General features: G+C 42.7%; 1 protein-coding gene across 3 annotated transcripts in view; it reads left to right on the plus strand.

Moving 5' to 3' along the window:
* The window catches only part of pkn1a (protein kinase N1a), a 63822-nt gene extending 49677 nt beyond the window's left edge, over positions 1 to 14145 (plus strand). For all 3 annotated transcript variants that reach the window (XM_085410237.1, XM_085410236.1, XM_085410235.1), the window contains exons 6-23: positions 1655 to 1800; positions 2538 to 2751; positions 2854 to 3048; positions 3667 to 3776; positions 3880 to 4023; positions 4258 to 4333; positions 4932 to 5067; positions 5330 to 5456; positions 6285 to 6364; positions 7798 to 7873; positions 8301 to 8392; positions 8671 to 8847; positions 10721 to 10783; positions 11464 to 11540; positions 12174 to 12316; positions 12497 to 12604; positions 12804 to 12884; positions 13084 to 14145. In XM_085410237.1, coding sequence (XP_085266363.1) covers positions 1655 to 1800; positions 2538 to 2751; positions 2854 to 3048; positions 3667 to 3776; positions 3880 to 4023; positions 4258 to 4333; positions 4932 to 5067; positions 5330 to 5456; positions 6285 to 6364; positions 7798 to 7873; positions 8301 to 8392; positions 8671 to 8847; positions 10721 to 10783; positions 11464 to 11540; positions 12174 to 12316; positions 12497 to 12604; positions 12804 to 12884; positions 13084 to 13287 — 2249 coding nt within the window. In that variant the 3' untranslated portion in view covers positions 13288 to 14145. The remainder of the gene's footprint in view (positions 1 to 1654; positions 1801 to 2537; positions 2752 to 2853; positions 3049 to 3666; positions 3777 to 3879; positions 4024 to 4257; positions 4334 to 4931; positions 5068 to 5329; positions 5457 to 6284; positions 6365 to 7797; positions 7874 to 8300; positions 8393 to 8670; positions 8848 to 10720; positions 10784 to 11463; positions 11541 to 12173; positions 12317 to 12496; positions 12605 to 12803; positions 12885 to 13083) is intronic.
* The last annotated feature ends 1416 nt before the right edge of the window (positions 14146 to 15561 follow it).

A 15561-nucleotide genomic window follows, 5' to 3' on the forward strand; every position in this document is an offset into this window, starting at 1 on the left:
TGCTGCTGGTGGTGTAATGGTTTGGGGAAGCAGTAGGTGAGTGTATGTGTGTTGGCTGACAAAATAGCATTTAAATATCAGTGGCTGAAATCTGTTGTCATATCAGTTTTACACCAGTTAAATCTTTCTAAAATGTTAGTTTCTTGTCTTCACTGGAATAAAAGGAGGAATAATTAACAACAAAGCAGGCAAAATGTGAAAAAACAGTACACTGTCTCCATTGGCTGTGATCGTAAAGTGTTATTGTAAACATCTGTGTTGGTATTGACCCAGAATCCAACAGTCTGTGCATCTCTAATTGGATTTTCATGCTCTGATACTGAGCACAAAGGGGTGTGTTATACTAGCAGCAGCTAATGGTTCTCCAGCAGAGTTTAAAATGATGCTGCACAGCCAGATTTGGCTTTTTCTTAAACTACAATTTCAGCTTGAGCTAATGTTCGTGTTTATCAGACTAAATTGATCAACCACCACACACCCCTCCCTTTGTATTTCTTCTCTATTTGATTGTCTCTAACAGCAACCACGGCTGTATATTCTCTGGCTCTGATTCTGTCTCTCTTCTTTAAACCACACACACACACACACACACACACACACACACACACACACACACACACACACACACACACACACACACACACCATATCACAGGGCTGTGTGTATGGTGTACACAGACAGTCTCCAGGCACCACACCCGGTGGAGGGGTCATCTAGCAGAGGTCTGGGCTCCAGGCAGAACACCTTATTAGGAGATAAAAGCACCCACTTCGTTCTCCACCCCTACCTCCCTCCTGTCCTTGCTTTCTCTTCTGTCTCCTGCAGTTATTTGAGCAGCTCAGAATTGTAAAAACCATCCATCCTGGTCTTCTGTCCTTCTTCTAAACCAATCTGGTGTTTGAAAGTCAAATGCATCATCTTTGAATGCCATTTGTCCAATTGTCCTTTTCCTTATCACGCTCGCACACCTCCTTCCGGCTCTTCCCATATCTGAGTGCTCTCAGTTTGTTGCCCATCATTTGAAGGCTGTATTGGTGCCATTAAGCTAAGCACTTTGCTCTAATTTGTGCTGTAGGGTGCTGCTCTTATGCTGATTCTCATATCTGGTCTTTTAAGTGAGGGAGCTTGAGCATGTTTTTAGATTTTGAGTTAAAAGCACTGCATCTCATTATAAGACTTTCTGTTTCCCACTAATGTACATTTATGAGGTACTATATTTCTGAGAAAAGCAGAGATGAAGCTACAAATTTAGAGCAGTGTTTTTGCTTTAGTCTTGCTAGCTGTTTTAAAAATGTAAATAGGTGAGAGACTTATTTTGTTTGGTTGCTCTGTTTGCTTTTAGAGCAGGGATATGGGGCTATTTGGAAGGAGAGGCTGGAATTATGCTAAGCACTGCTTGCTGAGGAACAGTCAGAGGCTGCTTACCTCCCTCTAGGCCTCGCTAATGTTTTCTTTGTTCGCCTCTTGTGTAATGCATGACAGGCATTAAGGCATTAACCTAACTTAGTATGCCCAGGGGAGTTCCCTGTAACACGCCATTGGCAAAACAGGAAAGCCTTAACGTAGCTGCCACGCGCGCAGCACAGAGACTGCGTAGGAGATTGCCATCGTGTCGGCTGTGCAGTAATGTTGTTTGCCCCTTTCCTTCACGCAGGTAACCAAGACGTGTGCGGGATGGAGCTGCGTATCGAAGAGCTGAGACATCACTACAGGGTGGAGCATGCTGTTGCTGAGGGGGCCAAAAACGTCCTCAGGCTCCTGGGGGCCAGCAAAGTTCAGGACAAGAAAGCTCTGTCTGAGGTTAGAGCGGATCCTGCTGATGTTTCGCTTTCACACACTTCAAAGCGCACACAGACACGTGTGAGACGGCAGCTGTACCGATGACATCATGCTGACACACACCTGTAGATCTTCTTCAGATCTGCTCCTTTTGTTTTCCGCTATCTCTTACTTCTGAGACTTCAGCTATCTTTGGCTTTGCCTTAGATCCTTCACAAAAATTTGATCTCTTATCAACAGTTTTTTTTTTTTTTTGTTTGTTTGTTCACCAACATTATGGCATCTTGAGTTGTCTGGGTCTGATATGGTTTCTCGTTATACGTCGAGGAAACTCAGAGCAGGAGTGTCCCGTGATGTCAGATCCCTCGCAGAACAGTTTCAGCTGCTGAACTCTGCAATCTGTTCATAAAAATATTTGAGAGAGAGCCTCACAACAGCAGCTGCCGCGTAACGTGCTGCATTTTACCCCCACAGTGACAATGAACCACTTGTTTTCTCACCACATGCCGTGAGAGTTCTGCCGTTTGAATCCTCACTCGCACGCCTTTACTTACTCTATAAATGAACATAAAAACTCGCTCAAGCCTAACATTGTCTTTCTGCATGCACTTAAAAGCAGCAGGTCACAAAAAATGTGATTAAATTAAGGTGTGCTACTGTGATATGTGTGCACTGAGAAGTAGCATAGGACTTCTTGTTTTTTTTATGTCTGTCTGAGAGTTTAAAAGGTAGATATCGTCTGTTTCGATGCTCTGCAGGCACAGTCTCGTCTGAGCGAGGCTTCCCAGCGTTTGGACCTGCTGAGAGATTCTCTTGACCAGCGCCTGGCAGAGCTGCCAGAGGACCATCCAAAGGCCAGCATCATCAAAGAGGAGCTGGTCTTGGCCTCCTCACCTGCCTTCAGCTCCCGCCACGGCGCCCCCTACCTTCAAAACCAGTATACTACCCTCAGCAAGCCATCGCCTCTCACTGGTATGTCATACAGGCTCAGGAGAATCCTACAATATGAAGAAGAAGGTACAGAAGCGAGGAATGCATTCAGGTTGTGCCTACATTGTTTTCCTCTGTCTTCAGGTACATTACAAGTGCAGCTGCTGGGCTGTGTTGGGTTACTAGAGGTGGTCCCAGGGCGCAATAAAGGGACACCTCTCATGCTGCCCTGCTACAGCCCCGGAGACACGCGGTCCTTCATGAGGGGCAGCAAGGGGCTCTACGGACGCAGTGGCTCCGTCAGCGGGAAGACGCCAAGCAAGACAGAGGAGCTCTCCTGTGAGTGACTGTATGAGTGTGCACGTGGTGCATTTAAGGTTTTCATTTCAGCTTTTTATGTCTTCTTTGTTGGCTGTATTGGCTTTTTTTCCCCTCAACTTTGTCGTGGGTCCCTTTAGGCTCATCAGGTTAGATATTATTTGTCAGGTCGTGACAGATGCTTTAACCTCCTAAGACTTGAACTCCTCCACAACATGCATTTTAATTTCTCTTTGATATTTGGGCATATTGGGACCCGATGAAAGTAAAAACAAAGAATTACCAGATTTTTTTTTTTACCTTATTTTTGTTTTTAAGAAAAATGAGAGCCACATATGAGGATATTTGTTTAAAATTTTGATAGAACAGTTGCAGTAAAATGTCCTCGTAAGTGGATATTAGGCCCATGTAGAGCAAAATTGAGTATTTTGGTCTAAATAACCCAAAATATGATGTCCACATATGTGGACGCCAGGTCCTAGGAGGTTAAAGGCAGTTTGCAAACAGCTTTTTATAAGGTCTTAGTCCTTTTTTCCATATCTCAAAGGAACCTATTGGTCGGCGTTAATTTTTTTTTATTATTTTGTGCATTTTTGGATTCATTAATGAAGGAAATCATTGGTTTGCGTGTGTGTTTAGCTGAGGTGAGTGCGGTGCTGAAGCTGGATAACACAGTGGTGGGTCAGACTGCTTGGAAGACTGTGGGAGAGCAGGCCTGGGACCAGACGTTCACTGTGGAGCTTGAAAGGGTCAGTATACAATCTCCTTCCCACAAACTTGCACGCAGGCACCAAAGAGTTTATTTAAGGCAGCTTTTCTCTCTGTTGATACCGCTGGGTGCCTGCGCTTCAGTCGAGGGAGATGGAGATCGCAGTTTACTGGAAGGACTACCGCTCGCTGTGCGCTCTTAAGTACCTGAAGCTGGAGGAGTTCCTGGACAACCAGAAGCACAGAGTTCAGCTGGAGCTGGAGCCTCAGGGCCTGCTGCTGGCTGAGGTACACACATACCACACACCTGCAAAAAAGAAACAGCGAAATGAATGGCGAATCACTCGTACTCAAACACACACTCAGATGTGCGCGCCCACCCGTGAGCTGCCACATGCACCTGTGCTGGAAAGCGTTGCTTTGATACGTCACACTTGAAAGGCTGTTTCTGAGCGTAAAAATAAAATATGGGTGGGTTTTTTTGGTCGTTTCTTTTCATGTTTTGTTTTGTGTGTTTTCCAGGTGACCTTCTTTAACCCGGTTATTGAGAGAGTCCCGCGCCTGCGGAGGCAGAAGAAAGTCTTTTCTAAGCAACAAGGTGGGGAGCAGACAGAGCAGCGAAGAAACATTACACATTTTCTATTTCTCTTCCATTTTCTACTCAGCAGCCTGAGGGCAGTTTTATATGGAGAAACAGTAAAACTTTAAAAGTTTTATCATGACAGGAAGATGGACACTACCTGCAGTAAAACATACAACTGCTTATGCCATCAGTTCCCTGCTTTTTTTATTTAGACCACAGCACCCTCTAGTGGTGACTATTATTTTTTTTTACCTTCATTTCTATAGGAAAGCAAACAGAATATAAAAACTTGAGCTAAACTCTGTAAAGGTCTGGTGTTTTTTTGTCTTATAAAAACATAAACGTAAACGTGTCTTATAAAAAATATTTTTTTATGATCTTGTAATTGTTAATCTGCCAGTATGTGAAAACTCTTAAATTAACATTATGTTTTTAATGCTGAAATATTATTTCTGTTTTCATCTATGAAATTTCCATTTTTAATTTTAACATTTTTTATTAAGATGCTAAATATCAGCATTCCTGAACAGAAACAAAATAGTTTTAGTGGCTGAATGTTATGTTTGATTAATTTCTGACTCTGACTAGATGTGTGTGTTTGTGCATTTTTCAGGCAAGGCGTTCCTCCGGGCTCGTCAGATGAACGTGGATATCGGAACGTGGGTGAGGCTGCTTCGAAACGCCATCCCCACCGTCAACAACTCAGGAACCTACAGTCCCAACGCACAAAGCCTCACACTCAACTCTGGGTGAGACGCATTGAGATATGTACACGCAGGTGCACACGCTTCGGTCTTTCATCGGGAGTGACGTTTGATAACCGTCAGTCAGACTTTGCTATCAAACGTAGCAGCTTTCCTTGAACCTTTTTTCCTTTTGTTTCCAGACAAAGAATAAAGCAAACGATGCCTTCCCAGCCCCGTGTCTAACTACCCTTCTGTGTTGTTCTGTCTGTTTGTCTGTGTTACACGTTGGTCTATTTGTGTGTGTGTGTATTTGTTGGTCTTTCAGGGAGATCTCAGTGGAAAAGTTGAGTCTGGACAGCGACTCTCCAATAAGAGGCGATTACAAGAGAGACATGGACATTAACACTCCAGTGAGACCGATGGAGCGAGAGGAAACCCGGGAGTTAGGGGAGGTGTGTGATGAGGGACGGGGCTTTCCTAACTAAAAAAGAAACTAAAAGTTCGAATTGGCAGGGAAAGAAAGGCGTAACAGCATCAAATACAAGTAGTGTTAAGTAATGCAGTTTAAGTAATTTTTAAAAATGTATACATTCTGGGTAAGTTTCGATGAAAGGAGGCAAGTATCAGAGAAAAAATTACAAATAAATAAAATCAAATATTTCCCCATCTTACATTGTAAGCACACTGTACTTTTCAGGGCTTGGGATGTGTTCTAGTGCCTTAACCTTGTCTAACTCCCAGGTAGCTTGCAGGAGCACAAACACTCCTTTTTTGAACACTGATTGTGAAAGAAAAAATAATTATGTTAGACTTGGCTCCATCATTATAAAGTCACATAAGCCTGTAAATCATTTTAATGACAGGAGATTTAGTTATTAAGTTAATATAATTTTAGGCATTTAACATTTAAATAATGGTCATGTGACATGAGTCTGATTTACAAGAAAATGACTGAAAGAGGAAGAGTTTACGGTATGAGTAAATACTGCAAATATTGCTGCTTTACGTCAGCTCTCCTTCTGATGTGAACAGAGACGTAAAATCGACCCACTCTCTGCTCTGTTACGGTGTCCTTCCTGTTAGCAGCACAGCCACACCTGGATGTAAAGGACTGTGGTCGACCTGGTATTTGCGGGGTTTAAAGATTTAAAATCCAGCGCAGGGTCAGTCACCATCAGCTCCAGACTGCGTCTCCTGTCTTCCATTTCATGTTGTTTTATAATCTCTGTCTCTGCACGTCTGTTCCTTTTTTGTCTCTTCCCTCGCATGTCCTCCGATAGGACCAACATCTAGTCATCGATCCCCTCTCCCCCCGAGACCTCGCCCCTGAGTCCCCTGTCCGAACCCATTCAGTTAGCAGGTACACGCACGCACACTCACCGAAACACTTTTACTTCTTTGTTTTCTAAAATGGATTTGTTTGGATTTTAATGATAAATGATGATATATAATAATGAGGATGAAGTTTATCAGACAAAAAAACATTTTGAAATGTGGCAGTAGGAAAAGCACAGGTGGAAATAAAACCAGCCATCATCTGTTTTATGCCGTTTATCTGGGGCTCGGTTGTGAGGGCAGAGAAGCCCAGACCTCTCTCCCCCCAGCCTCCCAGGCCAGCCAAGAGACAATCTCTCCAGCGTATCCTGCGTTTATCACAGGGCCTCCTCCGGTTAGGAAACGTACAGAGGTCGTTTGAGCTGTTTTGGTCTTTCAGTGGATTTGAATTCTTATTACTTTGTCTAAAACACCCAACCAACGACACCTAAATTTTCTAACTGACTTTCTACATCACAATTACTTGTGAATTGTGAAAGATCACGAGCCGGATGAGCAGCTGATCTTTGACTTTCTGGTTAAATCTCACGTCCAAGCCAGAATGTTTCTGGGCTTGAGCCTTTAGACCATACAGGCCTTTTTATGTACAGGTTAATTATGAATTGCTCAATATTTGAATGCAAGTGTGAATGAATGACCCTGACTCTTACCTACCATCTGCTGGTGTTCGCCTCAGCCTCCCTACAACCCTCCAAGCATAAAGGCCTGAAGCTTATGGATGGAGGAAACCCACTACATGTGTTCTGTTTTTTTCCCTGATGTCCTCAAAGCGACATCAGCATGGCAACAGGCTGAGCATTTTTTCTGTGCTCATCGCTACACATCTATCTTTTTTCTGGTTTTAAGAGAGTTACAAATGTAACCAGCTGCATGCACCACTGTCACTTTTTACCCAGCTGTCTAAGCACAGTGGAAGTGGGAGAAACGCTACAGCAAACCTCTGTCACAAGTTTTAAGTGCTGCTGTCCAAGTGTGCACACGTGCAAGTGTGCGTATTAACATTAAAATAATACTATGAGGAATATTTGGTTTCCTGTGCGTGTGTGAGTAAAAGCAGCAGTCAGACAGAGAGTCAGGTACCTGCAGCAGATTACGTCTGTGTACTTTCTGTATCATAGCAACCAAACACTCACCTGGAGGCAAGCCTTTCAAGCGCTCTCAAGCGCTCCCAGCTGGGCGTTTTCAGGAGAGCAGCTGCTGCGTTATTAGCTGTCAAAAATCTTCAGACACCCGAATAAAACAGAATCATTGATGTTTTTGATAAATCCTCTGCTTTTCCTCCTGTTGCAGCTTAAAATGTCTGCTCCCCATTATTACATGTATGTATTAATGTATTATTCAGCTTGTATTATCCACACGTACACAGTCCTTATATGTGTGTCATGTAATATCAGCAGTTGTTACTTTTTGGTGTCTAGTTTAAATGTTCTTCCTCACCGTGCCTGTTGGTTTCTCCAGCAAGCAGAAGAAAGGTCCGCTGTCCCTCCAGGACTTCAGGCTCATTGCTGTTTTGGGTCGTGGACACTTTGGGAAGGTACGATTTCTTTCTAATCCAGAAAAAAAAAAAAAACTGGAACAACCGAACCAATTAATAACAACACAAAGAACAAGAGTCTTTTTCTTATTATTCCCTCAAATATACTGAAGGTCACAACAGCAAAAAAGTCCCAGATTAACAGCTTCTCTGTTTGTGGATTCTCACAATGTGACTGTCACAACTACAATCAGGCAAACAAAAATAAAAGACAGTTTGTAAAAAAGAAAGCTTGTTTTCCTTATGCTGTTAGGTGCACATGAAGGCCACATTTTAAGTATTGGTGACTGCAGGGGGAAAGAGAAACCATATCACACGTGGATCCACTGAGAAGTTTTAAAAGCTCTAATAAAAGAAGATTTTTTTTTAAAAAAAACAATGCTTTATATGTGTTAGAGTTAATCAGAGTGTGTCTATGTGTCTACAGGTGTTATTGTCTGAGTACAAGAAGACCGGCACGATGTATGCCATCAAAGCCCTGAAAAAAGGAGATATCGTTGCTCGGGATGAGGTGGATAGGTGTGTGCTGATGTTTATTCCTCAGCCCTGTGCTTGTGTGATGTGTGGTTGTTGTTTTTAGCCCAGAGATTAAGCGCTCCAGTAGTAGATTTACTCACAGGATTTAATTTGTGTCTTGAATCACTGTGATTACAGTTCATCTGTGGGCTGAGTGTGGGTTTTCTCATAGGCTAAAATAAACACTATCTAATTATGTTTAAATGGCCCTCTAATCTTTTTTTTTTCTCTCCTCCTCTTGCCTCTTCTTCCACTCTTTCCTTCTCTCCTTCCTCCCCTAGTCTGATGTGCGAGAAGCGCATCTTTGAGATCGTCAACATGTCGCACCATCCCTTCCTGATCAACCTGTTTGCGTGCTTCCAGACACCAGAGCACGTGTGTTTTGTTATGGAGTACACAGCAGGAGGCGACCTGATGATGCACATCCACACAGACGTCTTCACAGAGCCACGGGCCGTGTACGTAATAAATGGATTATCCTTGAAGTATTTCCATGCAAATTTTAGGCTTTCCCAGAGATTAGTCCTGATGAATTTAGTCAACCTCAGGGATCAGTTATAAACACTCATTTTATGTAGTAATCGCCCATATGTACATTAAAACACAGAGATTGTAAACAGATCCCTTCTTAAAACATCAGTTACATTAACGAGAATCCGTCAAGCACGATATCTCGACCTTCACCTCAGAGTGGGAGTCAATACTGTTAAATACACCAGTGTTTTTTCCCACTTTTTCCCACAGGGCAAACAAATCAGGGCGCTGTTCATCTGTAGTGAGTGTAGGCTGTCAGTCCACTGTTTACCTCAGCTTTCAATATGTGTGGACTTATATTTACTCTGGAGGAGGCTGTAAAATTTTGTGGAAAGAGTCCGATCGATACGTTGATGAGACGGTGAAGCGATACTGAACTGAGTTGTTGAGGATATCCTGAACTTTTTTGACATTAACAGCTGCTTTTGCCACTGTTAGCCAGTATTAGTGACATTTTCTTTGAAGTGGATCTAACTTTGTCCAACTCTGATACAATATGAGAATTTAGTCGAACTGTTTATCAAAGAGAAAGCGTGATTTTATTTATTTATTTTTTTAGACATTTGAGCCTAACATTAGCCGGAATAACGTTAGCTTATGCCAACTGTTGTTGTTGTTTAGCCAGAGATAGAAGGGTCACATATATGTAATCTGTTGACAATAACTAACTGTGACAAAGTTGAGAGCAAAAAGCATCTTTGTGCACGTCTTCATGTGTTAGAGCCCTGATTTAAGCTCAGGACATGAGACTTCAGGTGAGGAGGAAGTAAGGGCGGAGAGAGGGCAGTTGTAATGAAAAGAAATTATGAAAAGGAGAAAAAAATGAAAGAGAGGTGAAAAACATATACATGTACAAATATTAAAGGGTCATATTTAGTGTGAAATAGCCGTCTGCGATCTTTAAATTCAAAGTAACTTATGTACCGTGTATGTGGCACGTCTCTTGGCACATAAGCCATACTTACACAAGACATACTAACATGATTTACAGGTACAATACACAATCTGTACCTTTTCTAAATATTCTTAATTACTTAAACATCTTCCAGTACCCTGCTCTGTTTGCACACTACAGCCTGGGTTTGCCATTTTTATCTGTACTTTACTCTTAATAACTGTACAGTACTCTGTTTTTGTAACTTTTGTCCATAATGTAAATATGTTTGTGTGCGTTTCTGTTCTGTGTCCTGTTCTGTTTGTATGTGTGCGTTGTTTTTGCTGCTGTTACAACCAATTTTCCCTTGTGGGACAATTAAAGGATTATTCTATTCTATTTTATGATTTGTACATGTGCGCTGCTGAGCATTAGGACAGATGTGAAAACCTTTTAGAGATGCGCTGTATTAGACTGAATGTTTTAAAGGCCTTCCATCCTCCAGAAATCTGTTGAAGTTATGTTTGTTTATTTGTTAGATTTCTGCACAAGTTGAATTTATCCTGGGATTATCATGAGGTCACCAAACTCTCATCAGTGAAGAGAAATGAGGGAGACGCCACAGCATAAGCACACCCACACAGTCTAAAAAGATCCGCTGAAATAAGTGAAGCCATCTGTATGAGGTTTACAGTGGGTGTGCAGGGTCTTTTAAGGACATAATGCCAGAAAACCCTCAGCACTATTACTGCTGTCCCCATACCGAGGAGTTCAACAGCTGGGGAGCAGCTGTTTGTCAGGCCTCAGACAGCAGATTTGGTTACAGTGGCTAGTGGTCTGAAAGCAGTATGTCTGTTATTAATATGAAGTTCCCATTTTATCGCGTCTAACTGGAGGTTGATTTTCTCTGCTTTTGGCTTCAGGTTTTACGCAGCCTGTGTGGTTCTCGGACTTCAGTTCCTCCACGACCATAAGATTGTGTACAGGTGAGTCGAGCCCACACAAACCTCTTAACTGATGTAAAACTGAGCTTTCTTTCACCTCAGGAAGCATCAGACTAATAGAAACGTCAAAGATCGATGTTAAATCGAGCTCTTAATTTCTAAACATTTCTGCCAGCATAGGTTGAAATGTCAGTCTAAGTTTTGCAGTTCAGTTAGAGGACCCAGATACAGCAAATAGGAGCTTCAACAGTGGGAGGTTTATTTTATGAAACTTTACACACTTTGCCTCATTATGGGGCAGGAAAATCCCAAAAGTTAAATAATCCAAAAGAAACCAGAGCAAGGTAAACAGACAGTCTGACAAAGGAAAGAGTGTTTATACACTTGGTGTGACTGACAATCAGCAGGAAACCAAAAACCCCAGAGACACACAAAGGCTGAAACACTTTCAAAATAAAGGCGCAAACAAGGAATAACACAAAACCCGAAGCTGAAAAAATATCAGGTACCACATGCTGGATCATTCAGGGCATCCAGAAGCTGTAGGATTCATCCCCGGGGTACTGAGTGTCGCACCATCAGGCTGACGTTTGCTGTGAGCATTATTGTACAGGCTCAGTTTAGTACAGTCTGCTGGGATTACAGTCAGTTCACAGAGAGAGTTTGTATCTAAATGCTGTACGAAGATACTGATTCTCATCTGCATGTTTTCTCCCTTTCAGAGATCTCAAGCTCGACAACCTGCTGCTAGACACAGATGGTTATGTGAAGATCGCTGACTTTGGACTCTGCAAAGAAGGTGGATCTGTGTATTACTGACAGACGGTCTTTTATTTGTTTTTGTCTTTGCTTCGGGATACAAATTTACTTACAACCGGAAAACAGTGTGATGTTTTTAGTCTGTCAGGGAGCCTGAAAAGCAGGTCAACCGAACCCTGCCTTGAGCTCAGAAACACCATAGGTGACCTATTAGCTTCTCCATATTATCCAACATCTGTTTGTATGGTTACAATGAAGGGTGCCCATATTAAACATGGCCTCAATATCAAATAATAAGGTCAGCATATGAAAAAGCTGCTGTTGCCCAAGCCTTTGTTACAAGGGGTCACCACAGCAGGTATCTCCACATCCCCAATCACGAGAAAGTTGAGGCTGAGGCAGAGGATAGGCTGATGGGCTGCAAAAAAAGCCTCTGTGTAAGATAAATAACCCTCATTTTGAACTGTGAATCATGGAAAATGTCTCCAGTAAAGCAGTTGGAAATTGGCGTAATACCTCCACTCGATTCTGAAATTTAAACAGATGTCGGAATATGAGTGATTAAACAGTACAGAGCGGCAGGTTTTCATCATCTGAAGTTCAGGTAAATTAAGAAGTGATTTTGTTTCTCTTTTAGCTTTCAGAGATCATTTTTTTCGTTTTTTTTCTGCAGGAATGGGTTTTGGTGACCGGACCAGCACCTTCTGTGGGACTCCGGAGTTTTTAGCCCCCGAGGTCCTGACAGACACGTCTTACACCAGAGCCGTAGACTGGTGGGGCCTGGGGGTCCTCATCTATGAAATGCTGGTGGGAGAGGTAAGAGCTAGCCCTCTGTCACTGGTCATGGAGTTATTATAGCCACGTGTTAGTTTGATCTGGTGCCGATTAATTACTCGTGTTCGCTGTAGTTAAATGCTGATTTTGTTTTAAATGACAGAATATCAAAAGTGGATTCAGTGAACTGTGCTTTTGTGTGACCGGTGTATTTTTTTGTAGTCTCCTTTCCCAGGGGATGATGAAGAGGAGGTGTTTGACAGCATTGTGAATGATGAAGTCCGCTACCCACGCTTCCTCTCCACTGAGGCTATTGGCATCATGAGGAGGGTAAAGCAAAAACACACACACACACACACACACACACACACATTCGCTCGCTCATGCACACAAACTGTATGTGACAAATGCTGCACTTACACGTGAAACACTGAATCAGTCCGACATCCTCACTTACTCACAGTCAGACAGTTGATGCTTCACTGTTATAGCCACTCGTCATTTCCTATTCTCGTGTGTCTGTGTGCAGCTGTTAAGGAGGAACCCAGAGAGAAGGTTGGGATCTGGTGAGAAGGATGCAGAGGAGGTGAAGAAGCAGCCATTTTTCAGAGTAAGTAGACTTAAAGGTACCTAGGCAACTTGTTGGGGGTGAGAACGCAAGATGGAGATTCGTTAGCAAACACTGAGAGGTGGAAGAGGTTTTTCTCGTGTGTTTACAGCCAGACTGTTATGGTGGTTGTTTCGAAGCCCTTTGAATTGCAGCGTTAATTGCTCTTCTTGCTCTTATTCTTGTCCGTCTCTCCCTCCAGAGCATGGACTGGGAGGCGCTGCTGCAGAAGAAGTTGCCCCCTCCCTTCGTCCCGTCCATCGGCGGCAAAGAAGACGTCAGTAACTTTGACGAGGAGTTCACCACGGAACCTCCGACGCTCACGCCTCCACGTGAGCCCCGTGCGCTCTCCCGCAAAGACCAGGACAGTTTCCGGGACTTTGACTACGTCTCTGACCTCTGCTAGTGGACCCGAAGCCAACAGATCTCGAGGAACGTTGGATTTCGACGACTTCGCGACAGTTTCAGCCGGAGCACAGAGATATGTCTCAAGCTGACTGTCCGTGCTCGTCTGTCGCTTCTTGTTACACTGTGAATGAATGAAACTGAAGACGAAGAGACTGTGTTTTGTGTGTCTGCAGAGTTTTAAAGATCATGGACTGAGCAAATGAAAGCCTGGACAGAAATTAGTTGGGGTTATAATGTTTTATCACAAACAAAGGCCCCCCTTTCCAGTCATTGTACGAAACTGCAGTGGGTTTTGTATCTTGCAGACTTTTAAAAGTCTCTTCCCGTCATCTTAGACGTCTCGGCAGTCGCCAGTGCAGCTGTGAGAGGAGGAGCTTGCTGTATTTTTGTACTTTTGACTGTTTAGGGGTTGCTCAGTGGCCTCTCATACCAATGCCTTACATTTATACTTGTATTTGTTCCACAGAAAAAAAGCATTTTGTTTTACTTTGTGGCCCTTTGTGTACAGCAGCAGGGCGAGGAGGGATACAGTGTGCTGCAGAAACTCCTCTATGTTTTTGGAAGAGAAAAAAAAGACACTCAGAGCTGATACCCATCAGTCTTTTGACTGCTTTTAGGTGTATTATTAGTTAACTAATGGGTAAAGAACCACTGTCCTGCTTCGCTGCAGTGGACCTTCCTTTGGATGTCCACCAACTACTTTTTAAACTTGGGTTGCTCGGATTTTACAAGAGCATTTGACTCGTCCTTTTTAGTTGAATGTTTGGGTTTTAGGAAGAATTTGATATAAATGTGTAGCACACACACACACACACACACACACACACACACACACACACACACACACACACACACACACACACACATAACCGTCAGCATAAAAGCTTTGAGGAAAACATTTATTATTCCAAAAGCAAAAATCTGAACACTAAACTGTGATGTACAAGTAATAAACTTCTCTTTATGGGTTTGGAGACACGTTCATCCAGTCACCTGAGTGCTACCAGAGTTTTGTGAACATGAAGTAAGTGATTTCCCTCCGAGGCGATTAAATCTTTAACCTCACTGGCTGTAAAAGTTGTTTTAGTGTCTGTTTTCGGCGCTTAAGCCCTGACAGGTTACGCTCTGGCTGCTGCGGTCGCTGTGGCGGTTTCCGAAACTTGTTGATGTCTAAGTACTTGTGGAAACTCTGCGAGGCGCCATAAGCAAAACAAACATGAGCTGCTTTTCCACAGTAGAGCCAATTAGAGAGGCGAGAGCTGGCGTAGACCTCTGGTAATACCTTTGATGATATCTGTAGGAAAACCATGAGCCAACAGTGAAAACCTGTGTAACACACAAGAGCAGTGGTTTGTTGTTAAGATGTATGTGCGGTGGTGTGGATTTTACCTGTCTTGTGTACAACAGTACAGAACCATGTGAGTATGAGATGACATATTTTATAAAGAAAACCGTGAGTGAATGTGTGTTTATTGTCATCATGGGACGGGGGAAAGGGGCATCTCAAATTCATTTAAATAAAAATAACACAGTAATGTATAGATGGATGCACGTTTAATTTAGTATTTGTGAATGAATGGAGCAGGATGCAGATGGCTACTCACCTGCTGCAGTGATTGAATAAATACTCACCGGCCACTTTATTAGATACGCCTGTTTTACTGCTCATTAACTCAAACATCTAATCAGCCAATCACATGGCAGCAACTACGTGCACTTATGCACCTCTAGACCTCTAGAAGCAGAACGTGCACATCTGTCACTGCAATTTAGAGAATAGTCCAAAAAAGAGGAAATATACAGTGATTTGGCGGTTTTCTGAGTGAAAATGTCTTATTGATGTAAGAGGAGTGAGGTCAGGAAAAAAAGAACCACTTGCTAAATACAAAGTATGTAGAAGAGCATGTCTAAACGTGCAACGTGTTGAACATTAAAGCAGATGGGCTACAGCAGCAGAAGACCACTATGGCTATACGAGCTGAAGTCAGCATGAAAGCATGGGTCCATCCTGACTGTTATCAGTGGTTCAGGCTACTGCTGTGTAATGCTGTGGATTACATTTTAAGACAGTTCTCAAATGGTATTAGCAAGGTGTACCCAATAAAATGGCTGGTGAGCGTATACAGCCCATTATCACAGATTCTGTATCAACATTTTTCAGTACATTCATTCAAACCTGCCAGAGCAGGACTAAAATGAAATTAGAGGATAAATAGTTTATTCTCCTGATGGACAAAGTCAAATTATGTCATTTCTTCTTCTCGTGATATTA

Source organism: Rhamphochromis longiceps, linkage group LG6 (genome assembly GCF_057381845.1).
Source record: "Rhamphochromis longiceps isolate RC_006_pf linkage group LG6, R_longiceps_female_GT1.1, whole genome shotgun sequence".
Lineage (NCBI taxonomy): Eukaryota > Metazoa > Chordata > Actinopteri > Cichliformes > Cichlidae > Rhamphochromis > Rhamphochromis longiceps.